The sequence below is a fragment of the Corythoichthys intestinalis genome, chromosome 6 (genome assembly GCF_030265065.1).
Source record: "Corythoichthys intestinalis isolate RoL2023-P3 chromosome 6, ASM3026506v1, whole genome shotgun sequence".
Lineage (NCBI taxonomy): Eukaryota > Metazoa > Chordata > Actinopteri > Syngnathiformes > Syngnathidae > Corythoichthys > Corythoichthys intestinalis.
The window spans coordinates 35,896,495-35,916,351 of NC_080400.1; the positions used below are offsets into that span (position 1 = coordinate 35,896,495).

At 38.6% G+C, this 19,857-nt stretch overlaps 1 protein-coding gene across 4 annotated transcripts in view; it reads right to left on the reverse strand.

Annotated features, from left to right (window-relative positions):
- dscamb (Down syndrome cell adhesion molecule b) overlaps positions 1-19,857 on the reverse strand; it is a 203,686-nt gene that overhangs the window by 24,867 nt on the left and 158,962 nt on the right. For 2 of the 4 annotated variants that reach the window (XM_057838123.1, XM_057838121.1), the window contains exons 12-22: positions 12,102-12,298; positions 11,336-11,432; positions 10,987-11,115; positions 8,968-9,135; positions 8,323-8,393; positions 4,893-5,136; positions 1,887-2,033; positions 1,157-1,312; positions 668-801; positions 358-511; positions 153-270 (exon numbers count right to left, since the gene is read on the reverse strand). In XM_057838123.1, coding sequence (XP_057694106.1) covers positions 153-270; positions 358-511; positions 668-801; positions 1,157-1,312; positions 1,887-2,033; positions 4,893-5,136; positions 8,323-8,393; positions 8,968-9,135; positions 10,987-11,115; positions 11,336-11,432; positions 12,102-12,298 — 1,615 coding nt within the window. Of the gene's footprint in view, positions 1-152; positions 271-357; positions 512-661; positions 802-1,156; positions 1,313-1,886; positions 2,034-4,892; positions 5,137-8,322; positions 8,394-8,967; positions 9,136-10,986; positions 11,116-11,335; positions 11,433-12,101; positions 12,299-19,857 lie in introns of all 4 variants that reach the window. The other 2 variants (XM_057838122.1, XM_057838120.1) reach the window with 1 other exon arrangement.

Here is a 19,857-nt window from a genome sequence, read left to right on the forward strand (position 1 = left end):
TGTTGCTAATGCTGTTAATAAAAAAGTTTGCGGGCTTTGTGTCTTCCTCCCCCAAAGTTTCGCCTAGCGACAAGTAGATTTTTATTTTATTTTATTTTTTTTAGAAAAGGCTACCAATACGGCAATGAGTAGAGTATGATTCATTGACTTACTTTCCCTTGAGCCACTTAATTGTGGGAGGTGGATCCCCAACAGCTTTGCATGGCAGGACAATGTCCTTCATCCAAGGGGTGGTCACTGTACCATTGAAGGTTAAAATTCTAGCTGGAGCTAAAACACAAGCAGACAAACATATTTCTGTCAAAACAAGAGGAGCATGAACTGTAATTGAAAGTATGCTTAAATGTCAAACCGTACCTTTGGCCATGGGCTCCACTGTGATCTTCTCACTGTTGTTGCCATGACCAGCAGCAGTCACAGCCACCACCCAAATGCTGTACTGCCTGTTCCGAGCCAGATTGGGGATCCTGTAGAAATACGCGTCGGGAGAGGCCTCAAACTCGCTCATCACCTGAAAAATAGATATGAGGAGAGGTTACTGTACCACTGTGGAGCCACAGTATTCTGAAAGCTTCACCCCACAGAATTGTCATTAGAAACACTTTCCTTCCTTAAAAGGTCAGTTTAAAAAGAGACAGAGAATCCTGAGGAACACAAACACTATTACCATCGGATGCAGATTCGAGCAGAAGACGATGTATTTCCTGATAATGCCATTGAGCTTGAGGGGAGGCAACCAGGAGACAAATACCACAGAGCTGCTGGAGGCTGCGGCTTTCACGCCAGCAGGCGGACCAGGAACTGGGATGGAGTGAAAGAAGCACAATTTGGAAATTAAAAGAATATGCCATTCTTGGTAGCATACTGTTACACTGTATACAGTAATTGTAAAGGGAAATTAATTAACAATACTATGTTCAATACAGAGCACAACCAGAATCATATAGTAAATAGATAATAGATATTATACAATTAATAAATATACTGCCATTTAAGCCTGATAATTTATATTTTTGAAAAGAGATGCCTCTGCCGCAGTTTTTGTAATACAGGGAAGTAATGTGACCAATAATGGAGGATTCTGAATTCACAAAAAGATGTTGTGAGAAAGCATACGAGGTGTCACAAGTGTTTCTTTACCACTGCACTTACTTACCATCCTCTTTTGTCCGTACGTAGATCTGTTCACTGCGCACACCATCTCCAGCGTTAGTGAAGGCCAACACCTGGATGCTGTAGTTTGTGTACTTCTCTAGACCATCTAATTCCAGAGATGGCTGACTAGTAGTTACGTTCCTGATTTCACCGAGTTCTAACGCAAGAGATTGAATGAGTTCATGAGCATAATATAGAAAAAAAATAATTTACACATCAATCTTAAATTACCATCAAACTGCTTGAGTGAAAGAAATGACAGAAACACTTCTATATTCCAAAACCAGAGTGTTTCAGTATAACGATGCAACAGTGCCCTCTAGTGCAATATTTATAAAAGTCTTGCAGAGGGAAGATATTGTACTGCAATAATGTAATTTTCTTAATCTGTAATCTATAATCTGTATTAATCTGTAATTTTAATCTGGGCTCCTACAAAAATGAGCTACTATTGATCATTGTATAATGCACAGGTGTCAAACCGATTCCAGAAAGGGCCTAGTGGGTGCAAGTTTTCTTTCCAACCAATGAAGAGGACACCTTTTCACCAATTAGATCTTTTACATGTGTAATCAGTTAAACTTTGTCAGGTGCTGCTTGTTTCAGCAGGAAGTTCATTGGTTAAACTCTCTTCGCGTTATCGGTTGGAACAAAATCCAGCACCTACTAGGCCCTTTCTGGAATCGGTTTGACACCTGTGGTATAATGTGACCAAATTTCTATTTTGATACCTCCATCAGGCAGGTTTGCCCAGTAGATGACTCTGTAACCCTGCAGGTTCCCATTGAGCGCCTCTCTCGGGAGCTGAATCCAGGAGAGTGAGATGACCTCAGGGGATTTGGCTACAGCCAGCACATTTTCAGGAGGCCGAGATGGTACTTTGACAGAAAACATGGACAACAGTCTTAAGTAATGCTTGAAAGAAGAAGGGAATGTTAAATTCAATTGTATTTATTTATTCATTCTGGGGGTGAGGGTGGGGCCTGGGGTCTCAAATGTCGAATGTTTATTTATTTATTTATTTATTTATAATTAGCAGTACTCACCATACTACCATAGAAATCATCATATTTGGAAATACTATTTTCCTCTATTCAAAAAAAGAAGACATAACTGGATCTGATACTTGCGAGTAGTACCGTAAAAATTGTTCAACAAAGCAATCAACCTCCAAAAATAAGGGGAAAAAAATGTCATAATCTTAATAATTTATTCATTGGCCTCAACCACTAAAATACCTAACCAAAATGTTTTTTGACGTGTTCAAAACACAGTAACGCAACCACAAAAACTACAATTTGACATTCCACCACTAAAAATGGTTCAAAAGTCAAACATGACATGAACCTTCTTCCCGAGAGCCATCACCACCCCGAACTTGGATCTAAAATGCCCCCGGGCATAACAGTAATGAATGTGCAATACTATATCAATGCCACTGCTGCTGCTGAAGTACCTGGTCACTTAATATATAAACACATAAATATATTTTCTATATTTTTATTTATTCATTATTTTTATCTACAAAATCAATATGCAATACAATACACAGTATATGATATTACAATGAACCTCAATCGTGCTGTGCACAATCCATCGATTCGTATATATCTTTGTCTTTTTAAGCCTTCTATTTTGTATATTTTTAATCCTTCATTCAACTTATTACTTAAGCACTGTACAGGAGAAGCCCCCCGCAATCTCATTGTACACTTGCATTATGACAATGAAGCTATTCTGATTCTGAACGTAAAGGTTGAAAAGCCGTTGACAACAACAGCATACCAACACGTATAATACTCTACGAAGTTAGATAATTGCTCATCTTATTTTGACAAATTATTCAAGTTTACAATGATTTACACACCATTACACTTGTACAATGAATGAATAGAGATTTTCATTGTGGCAATAACAATTTAAGGCAGTACTTCTCAAATAGTGGGGCGCGCCCCCCTGGGGGGGTGCAGAGCGATGCCGGGGGGGCCGCATGTGACCTCGGGGAACATGCTTTTATTTATTTATTTTTTTTGCCGTACTGGAATAAAGTGTACTTGCACATCCACTCATTGGGTGGCAGTGGCGCTCTCATTTTCAGAGTGCGCGCAGTATTTTTGAACTAAGGAAGAGCACTCAGCAGTCAGCACACACAGAAAACAGATATGAAGAGCAGTGTTCCGCCGCCGTTTTCGAAAGCAGTTTTCCGACCGGACTCACTCACGCAGCGACCCACTGTCTTGTCCGGTTCTCACGTCGCCGCCCGAGAAGTGCCATTTTTGGCTTGGGATCGTCACGACGACCGCCCTCACCCACGGTTCCGCTTGATTGTTTTTCAGCGAAAACGTGCCGAATATTGCCAACTATCGTCCTGCTTTGTCAGTGTTATATCAGTAAACCAGTGAGCATTGTTAGCATGCTCATTGCAAAATAACTCCACACCATTGCAAAGGAAGTAATACTGTGAGCAGCAAAAATAAAAACTGTCCTTCGACAGAATTACTCTTTTTTTCTTTTATTCAGTTTTGTTTTTTGGTCAAATTTTTTGGCATATTGTCCTCATGAGTGAATGTTTCTAATCAATTTTAATTTGTTATTATTTACTGATTTTATTACATTTTATTTTTCTGTATCAAATGGTCAAAAATGTACCTTGAGTGTATTTTTTACAGTTTGGATGTGACTTTTTTTTTAATTCAGGCAAATTGATGCGCGTCAAGTCTTCTCTGTTACAAACAAAACAATGTTAATAAAGTTGTACTTTACTATAAGTTGATCTATGTTACTTTTTTTCTTTATTAGAAAGAAAGGACACAATGTTCGGCAGATGCGTATTTATAATAGTAATTTTATAGACAAATGATACTATTTACAGTGGCGGCAGAGAGTTTGGGGGGCGCGAAACATTTATGTCTTCCTTGGGGGGGCGTAACAGAAAATAATTGAGAAGCACTGATTTAAGGGGAGAATGAATGGTTGATTGTTTTGAAATTAAAGTAAGAACTAAATCCGTAATGGATTAAGCCTCTAAATTGGGAGGAAACCAGTCCAAAACCTGGCCTAAAAAGCCACTTTGCCTAGATTTAATCAGCGTATGAAAATATGGCTCTGCGTTTCTTTACTTTTGCTGAACACCTTAGACTTACTCACTGAAACCCTGGGGTTTGATCGATCCCAGGTTAAGAACCAATGCTCTAAACAGACAGCCAAAGAGACATAAAACTGAATACCTCACCTCTGATAACCTACTGGTGGAGGTAACACTACCCTACAAGCAAAATGCTTCATGAATAAAAGCACTGAGACTACTAAATTTGGGTCGCTATAAAGGAAAAATGAGGTCAATAGTGTTGGGGATAGTTTTTTAGATCCAGTTTTCTCGCCGAAATGTTAAAATCCAAGCAATTCAGGCGAAATGTATTGCATAAATCCTGTTTTTTTTTTTTGGAAGTGGACAAAATGCATTACGTAATTTAGACACATTCATAAGCGTTGGCACACACTGATATAGCAATCTCATGTCACATGTAGCAACTTGTAAAACTGATATTATATACATACACCATACATGTATATTTTTAATCACTAATATTAAATATATTGAATACTTTAGCCAACCATCACTAAAATCGTGTCTCTAATATTTTAATCAACACATCAAATTAAACTCCAAAATGATAATTCTCTATTTTAGGAATAAACATCCTAAATACTCTATGTACTGTATTTTATTTGCCTACCATCTTCTAAGGTTTTGGTGATGACCTGCTGTGATGATGGTCCTGTGCCAGCCCGGTTAGCAGCTTGGACTACAACGCTGTACTGCGTGAACTTCTTCAGGTCGTCCAGCACAATGTTTTCCATAGTGTCTCCTGTGGTATCCACGCTGATGATGGTGAACTGGTGACTTCCACCAGGGCTGTATTCCCTGTAGCCGACTTGATAGCCTCGGATCACACCGTTCTGCAAATGCTTGTGGGGAGGCTGCCACGGATGAGAAAGAATCAATCAGTATGAAGCACATGTGAATACGAATTAAGGACATTGAAAAATATAAATTAAAGTTACAAATGATATGAAAAAGTCTACACATCCTCTTCAGAAGATATGTTTGTGTGCTATAAATAAATGACATAAACAAATTTCTTTCATTTTATTTTTTATTTTTGCAAAGGGAAATAAAAAATGATTAACTGCAATAGTACGGTTCCACAACTGTGTAGTGTACACCCTCTTGTAACTGGTGAAACGATGATGCAGAATCAACCAATCAACTACATTAAAATGTATGTTAAATGTGTGGCATAACATATCCATCACCATTTTTAATCACTTGTACAAATATATTTATTTTAAATGCATTTTTTCTTTGTCTCTAACAGGTAAATGTTTTATGCTAACACTAACTATTGTTAGAATTTTTCATAATCCATTGGGACTAAAGGCACAAATTAAAATGAAGAAAATGAGCACCAAAGAGTGATGCTTCAACCGACATGTTCCAGTGAAGGTATGCATTTTTGCTGCATTTTGGTCCTTTTCAGTCTAATGATATCCAACACAAACAAACATTTTTTTTGTGCAGGTACTCTATACCCATATTGAAGTCACTACACAGGAAATACTGGATATTCCCAATCCATTCGTAGAAGATGACTGAGTTTTTAAAGCTTTTAAATTCCTTTTTAATCTTGTTTTCCTTACAATTGAATTGCTTGATTGCTGTATTTGCAGTTACTTGGATAATATACCAGTCCTTCAGTCCTTGGGACAAAACAACAACAACTTAAACACTAAGCTTGACACACTCAATTACCAAGACACTTTGACAGAATTATTTTCACATGTACACTTTTCCTATTCCTTAAATAAACTTGTGGCTGGCTGTGCTCCAGCTTTCATACATTTCTTTATTTGGTGCACTTATATTTTTGGTGCCCTGTCAAACATGTGATATTATGAATGAACGGTTTGTACAGACGGCACAATGCAACATTCAAATTGGACCAAAAAAGAAAACATGTGATGAAGCTTGAGGATCCAAGATACAGCTCTGTAGCATGTAAACATGCCATCACTATACAGTATCAGCTTATGTATGACCTGTATGTATGTATGTATGTAAAGTACTGTGCAAAAGTTTTAGGCAGGACACCTGCCTAAAACTTTTGCACAGTACTGTATATATATTTTTTTAATTATTAAATTTATTAGGATCATGGAAGGTTCCACTTGTGGAAAATATATACATACAGTATATCCTGTATATACATAATATAATAAAAATATACAGTACTGTGCAAAAGTTTTAGGCAGATGTCCTGCCTAAAACTTTTGCACAGTACTGTATGTATGTATGTATGTACAGTGGGGCAAATAAGTATTTCGTCAACCACCAATTGTGCAAGTTCTCCCACTTGAAAATATTAGAGAGGCCTGTAATTGTCAACATGGGTAAAACTCAACCATGAGAGACAGAATGTGGGGGAAAAAAAACAGAAAATCACATTGTTTGATTTTTAAAGAATTTATTTCCAAATTAGAGTGGAAAATAAGTATTTGGTCACCTACAAACAAGCAAGATTTCTGGCTGTCAAAGAGGTCTAACTTCTTCTAACGAGGTCTGACCAGGCTCCACTTGTTACCTGTATTAATGGCACCTGTTTTAACTCATTATCGGTATAAAAGACACCTGTCCGCAATCTCAGTCAGTCACACTCCAAACTCCACTATGGCCAAGACCAAAGAGCTGTCGAAGGACACCAGAGACAAAATTGTAGACCCGCACCAGGCTGGCAAGACTGAATCTGCAATAGGTAAAACGCTTGGTGTAAAAAAATCAACTGTGGGAGCAATTATTAGAAAATGTAAGACATACAAGACCACTGATAATCTCCCTGGATCTGGGGCTCCATGCAAGATCTCACCCCGTGGCGTCAAAATGATAACAAAAACGGTCAGCAAAAATCCCAGAACCACACGGGGGGACCTAGTGAATGACCTACAGAGAGTTGGGACCACAGTAACAAAGGCTACTATCAGTAACACAATGCGCCGCCAGGGACTCAAATCCTGCACTGCCAGACGTGTCCCCCTGCTGAAGAAAGTACACATCCAGGCCTGTCTGCGGTTCGTTAGAAAGCATTTGGATGATCCAGAAGAGGACTTGGAGAATGTGTTATGGTCAGATGAAACCAAAATAGAACTTTTTGGTAGAAACACAGCTTCTCGTGTTTGGAGGAGAAAGAATACTGAATTGCATCCGAAGAACACCATACCCACTGTGAAGCATGGGGGTGGAATCATCATGCTTTGGGCGTTTTTTCTGCAAAGGGACCAGGACGACTGATCTGTGTAAAGGAAAGAATGAATGGGGCCATGGATCGAGAGATTTTGAGTGAAAATCTCCTTCCATCAGCAAAGGTATTGAAGATGAGACATGGCTGAGTCTTTCAGCATGACAATGATCCCAAACACACAGCCAGGGCAACAAAGAAGTGGCTTCGTAAGAAGCATTTCAAGGTCCTGGAGTGGCCTAGCCAGTCTCCAGATCTCAACCCCATAGTAAATCTGTGGAGGGAGTTGAAAGTCCGTGTTGCCCAACGACAGCCTCAAAACATCACTGCTCTAGAGGAGATCTGCATGGAGGAATGGGCCAATATACCAGCAACAGTGTGTGAAAAGCTTGTGAAGAGTTACAGAAAACGTTTGGCCTCCATTATTGCCAACAAAGGGTACATAACAAAGTATTGAGATGAACTTTTGGTATTGACCAAATACTTATTTTCCACCATGATTTGAAAATAAATTCTTTAAAAAACAAACAATGTTTTCTGGGTTTTTTTCCACATTCTGTCTCTCATGTTTGAGGTTTACCCATGTTGACAATTACAGGCCACTCTAATATTTTCAAGTGGGAGAACTTGCACAATTAGTGGTTGACTAAATACTTATTTGCCCCACTGTATGTATGTATGTATGTATGTATGTATGTATGTATGTATGTATGTATGTATGTATGTATGTATGTATGAATGACCATTTTAGCTTTTTTCCTCAATCCCTTGATGCGAGGCATTTTTTTAACTGAGTATTGGAGTACAGTGAGCTGTAAATCCCCCCTCGTCAGACTAAAACTCATGGTTATATGGCTTTGAACTGTCAGTGTACCTTCCAGGAAACCTTGATACTCTGAGGTGAGGTGGACTCCAGAGTGACATCTTGTGGAGGGCCGTCAGGGGCTGCAGAATAGAATCAGTCAGTTAACATTACTAGGCATTTTCGGTGTAAATAGGGCAGATCATCATCAATCAAGGACAATTTAGTTCACACTTTAAATTCACTAGAGGGTGCTGTCGAGTTAAAAATATTGACATTCCGAATGCTCACTATTCTCCATAAACCTTGCGGCTTAATTAGCGTAACAAACAATAATATGAACATTTGAAGATGACAAATGCTTTATTTACTTTGAATTTCATGCTTTTGCACATTAAGTCGATTTAATGTGTTTGCAGGGGAGTATTTACAAGTACTAAATAAATTAACATTTATTTAGGTGACTAATGCCAGAGTGACAGGGAGGAAAAAAGTCTCTGTAAGGAGCAACTTTAAGTATTATTTGGAACTATCAGTCACAAATGCAGGAGTCATGCATGACCATGTTTTAATGGTACCAAGTGTATCCTGATTTTTAATAACAGTGACCTAGCGCTGTGGAACATCACTACACATCCGGAGTACTAGTAATTGTCAGGTGCATCGTCCAAAGTTGAGTGGCACAATATGACACAAGAGAGTGAGCCTCTTACTAACCAGCTTCATCGGTCGTGATGGTGAGCTCGTTGCTCGGGTTGCTGTTGCCGATGATGTTCTTGGCAACCATGCGGATGTTGTAAGTGGAGGAAGGGTGGAGGTCAATGATAGTGGCCTGGTTGAGCTGTGGTGACACGTCTTTGGTAACTTGGGCTGATAGCCATGAAGCTAAAGGGGAAATTGAGAGGGATAGCCTGTGAGAAATCTTATCCTGTCATAGTGTACCAAATGAAATGAAAACAAAAACAAGGATACAGATTCAGTGTTTCCCCTAGGATATTTTGAAGCTGAGGTGGTGGGCTGCATCGGAGTCGGACTGCCTCACCATGCCGTGCCACGGCAAAATTGCGTCATATGATGACATTTTTTTTTCACATTTTGCTACCCAAAAAAACCCATAACAAAGATCTATTTGAAATATTTCATGAGCCAGGCTAATGTCGTAGCGCTCAGCTACGGTTCATGTACGTAAAACATTACCCTACGTAATAATATGACTGTTTTTTCTCTATAATGAGTTCAGTTATAGAGATCATTTAGATTGTCTTCACATATTTTGTTCTCAATTCAACAAGTGATATTGTTCAAAACATTATTTGAAAGCATTTACCCCCCTTGATTTTGGTGAAAAATCACCAACCTTTAAATGTATAGGCTTAATAAGAACAAATGGTAATATTTACATAAATTAAATTAAATAATTTGACCCATTAATCTGTTAACTAGTCTTTAACACTCAAAACATGATGGAGAAAATTATTCGAATAGATTTCAGAAAAATCATCGTATTAAAACGTTCTAAATTAGCAGTGTGAAAGTTGGTACGTCAATACAGATTTATTTTTGCATTGATCATTTAGCCTATCAATTAATTATGTTCAAATTGGTGGTGAGAAATGTAGCCCTGAACCCCAATCACCCAATCTGTTGGGTCTTATTAAGGTAATGTCCGTCCCCAGCAAAAATTGTACATACAGGTTATGCTGTTATATCATCCCTACCAATATTGAGACCAAACCTACGCCCTTGTAATGGATCCATTTCAAGGAGTAGGGGGAAATTCTACTTGCCTTGTAAAGAGATTCATTAGTTTCGGTGAGAAGGTGAATATTTTTTGTTTTATTGTTGTTGTTGTTGTTGTTCGTGAACTCCATTTCGCACATTGAGGTACCAATTAGCTCAGCAAGGAGAAGTATGAGAGTAATTTTTCGAGTGTCCCAGAGCTCGCGAACTTGGATAAAAAGAGCGCATTTATCAAGGTTTCGTCAGCCATGATTGCGTGTATCCGTCCGCCAAAACAGCCTGGTAGGAGACATAATAAGTACGCCTGCCCCTCTGCTATTGAATTGAACGCGTTGTTGATATTAGCGCGGCGGCGGTCTCCCCGCCTCTTAGCGCAATTTCATTCAAACTTGCCGTTCCGTCCAAGACGGCCGTCCACTGCTTACTTTTGCCGAAATGTCCGATCCAAAATACTGTAATGCCCTGGATGGAAGGGAAGAAGGAGAGGAGTCTGTATTGGCTTACCCACTTTATTGTGGCAACAATAATAAAGAAAAACGATAACAAAATAACAGCGGGCTTCCGTGACATGCTATCTCGCATCCTTCTACGTCACAGCTCCTCGTCCGAATGTCTCTTAACGGGGCCTCGCAGAGTTACGGACATTACAATACACAATGAATAGGTTGCTGCTGAACCTTTCACACTAGGCTGCCGCTAGTTTGAAAGGGCCTTAAATTTTATTTATTTATTTATTGTTTTTAAAACATCTCTTTTGCACGGCGTGGCTGCTTTTATTTTGGTGTGGCGGTGTGCCACAATAATTAATATGTAGCGGAAACCCTGACATTGTATATCTTTTTGAACCTATAGAAGGCAGCTCGCCAAAAGATCCTTTGTCTAATGTTTTTGTTTTGCTACCATAAGGCCCTCACATGCCCACCTCATTCACGTATTTTTTTTAAACTTCCTTTTTTAATTTGTCAACAATCTCAAGATTGAATTAATTATCATTACCTGATTTGTTCTTGCACTCAATGTCATATCCTGTAATTGGGCTGTTGCCATCAAAGCCCATGGTCCAGCGAAGTGCTATGGTCCTGTCCTTGACCTCCCGGATCTCCACCTCAGGAGGGTCTGGAGGTTCTAGGGTAATATTAAAACAAATAAGATTACTGAGATTTTTCCATGGACAACAAATGCAGGTAGAATGGACAGAACAATTATTTTGTACGTGTAATTCCATATGAGAAACAGACAGACAGACAGACACATTTAAAAAAGAAAAAATAATAATGCTAGAAGTAGTTTAGCTTCTTCCCCAAAATACTTAGAATATTTGAATACATGCTATTGTAGGGTTTACCTTGCACTGTCAATTGTATGATTCCTCGATCTTCACCAAAGGAATTGATGGCATGACAGGAGAAGAAGCCAGAGTCCTCACGTACGGTAGGCATAATCTGTAGATTTGGAAGTTAAAAAGTAAGAGGAGGGAAAATCAGCATTTGAATTGAAAACCTGTGCAGGAGGTGGCACAGTGGTTAGTTTGACCAGTGGCGGAATAAATGTGAACAGGGCAAGGGTGCGATCAGCATAAATGGGAACCCATGTGGACACCCTGTGGGTGCAGGAGGGTGCAGGGGGATGCCTAGCGGACAATCATTCGTGAGCCCCTTCACACCTTCGCGGGCAGAGATATTTTAACACTTAAACACAATATTACAATTTTGAGCATCATCTTACCTTTCTATTTGACCCTCTCTTCAATTAAGCATGCTGACTTCACGTCTGCAAACTTTGCCCCTTAGAGGCCCAGGCCCTGGTGCGATTGCACCCCAAGAACCCCCCAAAGTTCCGCCCCTGAGCTTGATGCTTCACAATTCTGTGATCAAGGAGTTTGCATATCCTCTGCGTCCTTGCGTAGGTTTTCTTCGGGTCCTGCAGTTTCATCCCACATCCCAAAACCATGCATTGAACATGCATTGAATCGATTAAAACACTCTAATGTGTCCATAAACTTGAATGCAAGTGTGACTTATTTTCTGTCCTGGTCATTTTCAAAATATTATACATCATGGAGATTACAAAGTGCAACTTTATTCAGGCCTCAATCTTTGCTTAAAACTCACCACCAGTGTTGAAATGACTTCGTCGGCCACTTCCTTGACTGTGACTATGTATCGGCTGGTCTCAGGATTGATGATACGTTCTTCTTTATCCCAGCGCACCATGATAGGCTTCTCCCCATGTGCAATGCAGCTCATCTTCTTTTCCTCGCCCTGTGTGGCCAGGGTGGTGTTGGGATAGGAAGTGATCATGGCTGGGACTAAAAGTGAATGACACATAGGGAATATGAATGAGTAAAACTAAAGATTTTGCCTAAGGTCATTATAGTAACCGAGTCACATGAACCTTGAAGTGCGTTAAAACACATACTTTATTACTCTTTGCACTGTGAAGCTCGCAACCAGCTAATGATGTACCTTGCCTGTTACTTGAAGTTATCTGCGACCGAGTTTTAAGGGGAACCACCGACAGAAATACTTGTAGTTCTTAAAAGATAAATGTGGTTAAATGAGTTATTGAGTCTCCAGCAGGATTTGAACACGCGTTTCCTGTGTGACAGACAAGCGCATAGACCAAGGGACTACTACACTTCCGTATGATGTTAGAGTCATGATTTTTCTTATAAAGCAATCACAACCCACATGCATTGTCTGTTTGTGTGGTAAAAACTGAAAAGGCAAACGGAACTGAAAAGAAAGTGTGGCTGTCTTTACTATGGAATTTAAAAATGCGGCTCACTACAGACAGCAAGCAGACAACAATAACATAGGGATTGCGTAAAAGGGTTCATTGAACATAGAAAAAAACACACAATAGCAAAAAGGGAGACACAAAAAGGTTCCTTGACAGTAGGTCGAGATCAATAAAAAACAAAAAAACATTGAAAACCGCGGTGACAAGCATACAAACAAACAAACAAACAATAAAACAAGGCAATGATGCAACTAGCAATGAAGGGATATACAAACTGTCAAAAGGCAGCAAGTCAATATCTCAGCAAGCCGCCTAGGATCGGGTTAAAGACACTGCTGATGAGCTGGAATTGAATGCAGGAACAACATTGGGAACTCATCCCTTATCTCTGTAACAAAACAATCTGACCAGCAGCAGAATGTGACAAACTCATGCCAGTTGTAATACTACCTTCTCTTGCTAGCTAGCACAGATATTCTCCCAGTACAGCACAACCGCGTCATAACCCCCAGTGTGCATTGCGCGCGTAAAACATGGTACCCTCCGTAGGTCAAAAAATGTACTAAATATTATAGCTTTTTAAATCAATGGCAATAATATTCAGTGAGGAGCATAAGTATTTGCACCCCTTTATAATATAAACAATTATAAATATTATGAAATTATAATTTCGGATAACTAATATATGTTTTTTAAAAAAATAGATGTGTTTCCTGTTCAGCACAGTGTGCATATAACTCAGTCAAATTCTCTCCGCCTGCTTTGATGATGACAGTGAGCGGTAACGTGCAGCTTTTTCAGAAAGAGGCTGCCGAGACGAAGAAGAAAGTGGTGACTTCTGACTGAACTCCCATCGGTCTCGGTCTGAGCGTGGAGTCTGTCTGGCGGTGTGCCGTAACCACACACCGGACTCATTATCAACACATCTCGCAAACGTGTGTGTGCGCTTGTGTGTGTGAGTCAGCAGAATGAGTATCTGTTGTTAATGTCTCTCACCCAGGCTGCTCAAAGTCTTTACACACCCTCACACCTTCTTTCATTCTGCCTTTTTCTCTTCTAACATGAGGCCGATTAGACAAAAGACTTTTGGGTATAATGCTATAACGATCGGGTAAAAGTGTGAAGCTGTTGAATTGGATTACACTATATTAGTTCTGAAAGCTCTGAGCAGAGAGCGTGAATGTGCTAATCTTTTTTCCATATTCTTCTTATAGACATTAGACTGTAGGAAAAATTATGCTAAACTATATCTTAACTGTGAGCTACACTGGTGAGATGTTATCTTAAGCTCAATCCCACTGTCATTTTGGAGGCCAGAACTACATATGGTAAATGGAGAGTACTTATAGAGCACATTCATTTATCAAGTTTTTACCGTGCCCAAAGCGCTTTACATTAGCTCGCATTCACCTATTCATGCACCAATAGCGCTGCGGCCATGCAAGGCTATACCAAACCACTGGGTGGCAAATGAGGGTTCAGTATCTTGCCCAATGACACCTTGACAGTGGGTCGTAGTAGCCAGAAATAGACCTGTTGATTGTTCCATCGCCAAGCGACACACAATACAAACTGCTCCACAGGCAACCAAATTGGACACAAAAGAAGTGACAGAAAACATTAACTTTAAACTAAATTTAGTCATGTGTGCTAGATTGGCTAATCTGCTGTGAATCACAAACGCTGAAGATGATTACAAGTACAGTACCTCTCTTGTTCCTCCTCCACCCCACCCTAATTTTTTTGTATGTACAGTAAATACATACAATTGTGCATTCTTTAAACTGCTCTCTTAAATGTGTGAACCTAAAAAATGTGAAAACAAGCATATTATACAATTGTTTTTAAAATTTTCTGGAGACGATCATGACAACAGAAAGTCACCTTAACTTTGTTTTAATAATTCAATTGCCTACACCCTTCTGAAATTATGCTCAAACAAATGACCATTTCCTAATTATGTTTCTGAATTATTTATATTTTTGTATAAATAATATGTGTACTCACATTCACACCAAAAGACCATTGGTGTGAATGTGAGTTTGAACTAGTCTTGTCACGTACCGATATCCTTTTTTTGGCTCCCGATACCGATTCTGACACCCGGCTGAAGACATTCGCCGATGCTGATGCCATTTTTTGGAAAATAGAAAAAAAAAAAAAAAAACTAACTTTTTTGTCTTTTATTACTTAATTACTGCATACACACTTGAATGTAAAGTAATTGCTATCATGGCTTGGTCTGACACTGCTTAACTTATTGTCAGCCATTAATGGCACTAGATTTCCAATCCATGTAAAGTAGGCAGGTTTACTCTTCCCACTTTAAATGGATTGGACATTTAGTAGTGGTAAACTCATTTAAATTTACAACAGAAGGATAATTGGATGCCACACGATTGGATGTCTATCATCATCTTGGAAATGTCGACCTGCTCTTGCTTTTTTATGGCAGAGTGCATAGCAGGGGGCCATCTTGGGTAGCGTGACCAGCGGTTGGAAACTAGATCTCGAAAAGTACATATTGCGTAGCATTGGCACGTTATTTCTTAGTACTCCCCGATGCGATCATTCCTCGACTGATCCATCGTCATTTTAATGCCGTATCAGTACCTTTACTAGTATTTGTATTAGCGCAACACTAGTTTGAACATGTGTCAATATGCGATTCGGCTGGCAACAAATCCAGGTTGTGGCACGCTGCTCCGCTAAAATTGACTAGAAAAGGTGTCAACTCATTTGCGAACCGAATGAGGAAGAGCTGTAAGGAAAACTGGATTAATGGATGATTCCTGTTCTGTTTGGGAGGGCTAAAATTCAGAAGTGAATGTACAACGTATCTCCTCCAGCTTAATGTGTGAAATTACAGTGTATGTAAAGTGTCTCACTTGGCAACAAGTTTACCTCGTTTTAGGTTAAAAAATGTTTCTTAACTATATTCGGGTGGATTATTCCAAGGTAGTCACTTGCTTTCTGCCACCCGGAAGAGGCCTTTTATCATCAGTCTGAAGTCCACAAACTCCTCAATAAATTCTTCCACGTGCATCTGCCTCAGTTTTACACTAAATGTGAAAATGCATGAGTGTTTGTGAGAGTAGTAGCAGTGTTGTGAGGCTGAGTGGGCTAGCAGAGCAACTCGTGTTCATGACACATCTCAGCCACACTACACGATGGAGGATGGCGAGAGAGCATGTACCCCTGCAGCGCTAACTATGATCCCTCTCGCTCCCTCGCTCCATGTGTCTCCTCAGGCTCTCACCAGGACAGCCATGATTTAATGATGAGAGAGACCGCTTTGATTATTCATACGCAGCAGACAAGTCCGCTGGGCGTGCTGGGGTCTCACACACACATTTGAATACGCACACGTTTGTGTGCATGAAGATAGATGCACACGCCTATATATTTTCGAAAGGCCCAAAAATGGAGGAATATGATTTTTACCGAATTACAATTACAACACCATTACTACATATTATAATTTATGTATAGTGGTACATTGGCCTTATTTTGGCACGGGCAGCGTGGAATCAGTTCCCATTCAGTGGTGGTATGATTATGAGTGCGAACAGTTGTCTTTATCTCTAGGTGCCCTACAAATGACAGGCAACAAGTGTAGGGTGTGGTCATCTTTTGTCCAAAGTCAGCAGGGATCGGCTCAAGTAACCCGCGATGGTTGCAAGGAAAAGCGGTGTTCAAAATGGATGAATGTATAGTTTGTTATAAATGATATACTGTATACGTAGAGGTGAAAGTGGGCCCGTACGATCCGGAACACCGTTCCGATATAAAATTCAGAGGTGGAACGGTGCTTTGATCCTAAATATATGACCACAAATGTCAAAACTCAACGTTTAAATTTTTTTTTTTTTTTTAACTGCCAGGCTGCCACACGCGCATCTCCAAGAGGAAAACAATCTACTAACGTCAGATTTTTACATACACAAGTGTTAACAACAAGCCTACTAGAGCGCTTGTGTAGTCTCATCCATTTCCACCCATACTGGTTATTTATTAATTCCACAGACGGCCCAGAGTTCTCCCAGTGTGTGTATCTGATGAGTCCGACGAGAAACACGACTCTTGTCGATGTGCGCATACAAACCACTCTGTCTGGACTCCAGATGTCCGTTCAATTAGTTGACATACTGACATGTGATCAGAATGGCTAGTTAGCTCTGATTGGTTCAAATGCACGTTTCTGGGACAACCACAACAACAACAACAACAAACAAAAAAGAACAAGCTTGTTGAATTAATGCAATAAAAAGGGTAATGCAACGGAAAATTGATCAGATCTTTAAGAGAAAGGAATCAGTTGAAGAGGCTTATTTTTCTTCCATGTTATAATGCCTGACCCCAGAAATAATGAGCAGAAAATTTAAGATTTTTTTTTTAATTTGAAAGCTTGTGGTCCTTCAACATAATATATTTTTTAAAAACATGCCAAAAGCAGTGTTCTTTGCATTTCTGTGGTTTTAGGATGTTTGGATGTTTGTCCGTTTTACCCTTGAGACCCCCGTTTACAGACGTCGCACAACCGCTTTTGTTTCAACCAAGCCATAAAAAGAAGGTAATCCGAAATGTCTGTCATTTTTAGCTTAGAATCATTAATTGATGTCTAATATTTAGTTTTAAAAAAAGACTTTAAAAAATTATTCACTCGCATATTTTAAACTTTTAAACAAATTACGTTACAATAAAAAAAAATACTGTCTGTAAATAAGTCACGGATATCTACCTCATAACTATCGCTTAATTGTATTTTTTCTGTTACTGTCACATTTTCCCCAATATTTAGATGATAAATAATCGATCCAAACAAATTTAAAAAAGAGAAGAAAAAAAAAAAAAAAACGTTCAAAGGGTTAAATATATGAAAAAGAAAATCTCAACCACTCCTTGATGTCTGTGATTTCTGCATTGCGACCCTTGTTATATTGCCATGTTTCACCGGCTGTGGCCATTCACAGCTGTGTCTTGACATTCGGTGATACATATTACATGGAGTTTTTGGATCGAAAAGACGTAAGTACGCGATAATATCTCGTTAAAATCATGGCGTCTTTAATTATGCTCTTTAATACTCTCACCTCCAGTTAGGGTTTTGCTGTTTTATTTTATTTATTTATTTTTTAAAAAATTTAATGGCCTCCTGTTCAAAATTTTTCTTCCCCCAGAAAATTGAGATTTTAAGCTTTCCAATGATGTATCACACATGCACATTGGACAATTTTTAAATTTGGCCAAATTGGGGGTGTCAGAGCGGAACTTCAAGTCACCCGAGTGTTTTCCGCCATATACATACATATACAGTATAGAGATCTGAGCCAATATTTAAATAAAGAACCAGAAAATTAATTGACTGCTCAATTTTATTGAAAACGGAAAAAAAAAAAAAAATTAAAATTGACTGCACTGTAAACAAAGGCTTAACAAGCTCTAAAAACTCTACTAAAACTGTGCTAAATAATATCTCCCGGCAAAATGATTAATGGAGTATTTAATGGTGGATTGCAAGCAACTATCAGTTGCATACCCCCACCACTATGTACAAAAGTGTGTAGCATCCATCTGAAGGAGCGCTGCTCTCACTGTTGGTTTTTATTGTTCAATATCTTGTTCACTTACCTAATCTCGCTTGTACTTGTGTTGCTGCCTCTAGTGCTCAATTACAGTATAGCTGCACAGAACTTATTGATTGCGCCAGAGGCATTAAAAACGAAACTATCAATTCACAATTGGGGGGGGGGGGGGGGGGGGGCTACCATGTATAACAGAGGGCAGTTTGAAAATTAGTGGAGTAAAAAATACAGAAATGTGCTGTAAAATTTAGTGAAGTAAAAGTAAAAAGTACAACTTAATATTTGTACTCAAGTAAATTTCAGATACACAAAAAATGTCCTTCGTTACATTCTACCACTGCCTATGACCCTGTGTATGGATAGTAAGTGTCTGCCCCTGTCCATTTTCAGTTCCTCTTGTATCCTGCCACCTCCGTTTGTAAGCATTTTGCCTAGATTTATGTTGGAACCACTGCTTTTTTTTACTTTGTTGATTACAATTGTTTGTTGTTGTTGTTGTTGTTGTTGTTGTTGTTGCCAACAATTGCTGTGGTTTTTTCGTTGTCGCCTTTTGAACATATTGGGACAGAAAACAACTGTAAATATTTTTATTTGGACTGAAAATTCATGCATTTTGGTCCTTGTTGCATCTTTGTCAATATTGTTGTTACAAAACAAAAAACACATCATTGTTATCTTCGCGAGTTAAAAAAAAGATGTAGAAGTTCACACACAGACGAAATAAATGTTGAATGAATTAAAACCAATTAAAAACAAGTTTCACTGTGAAGTGTGTTAAATTGATCATTTTACAATTACAAACATTGATGAACTAATAATGTAAACTGGTTCACTATTGGCAACGTGCGTCTGGTGATCTGCAGTATATTTATCACTTGTACGTGATAAGAGGAGAAATATTGATGTTTTTTAAGCCATTTAAAAATGGTCTAAGATTATACGATATCATAAGAAAATGGGTATATAGGTCACTTTTTGACTAGAGCAAGGTTTCTCTCCCTTCTTATCCAATCACTAAAACATAGTATAGCAATTTATTAAATGCCAACAAATAAAACAAGTTACAATTAAAAAAAAAAAAAAACATCAACCGATAAACCAAACATTAAACCATCAGGGCTTCTTAATAATTTGACATAATTAAAATTCATAAAATAGTAACAACAATGTGGTTGTGTGTATAGTCATTTTCATTAGACATTTACTTGCACTCTTTAGCGATATATAATGGATTTTTTAATGGTTATGGGACATAATTATGGGATAAATGTTAATAACACTAGATTAAACAAATCTCAATACTTATTATACAAACTTCTATTCTATTTCAATATCAACTGCCTAAAACGAATGAGTCCATTAAATATAATGTACCAGTATATTTAACTGAATATTCATCATATCATGTCAATGCTGATGTTTGACCTGTCCTGATTCGTCCTGTACTGAGATGGATCATTTTCTAGTACGTAATAATATGTCTAATGTTAATAGAGAATTTAGAGAAATGCAATAAATAATTATGGAACAAAAAAATAAT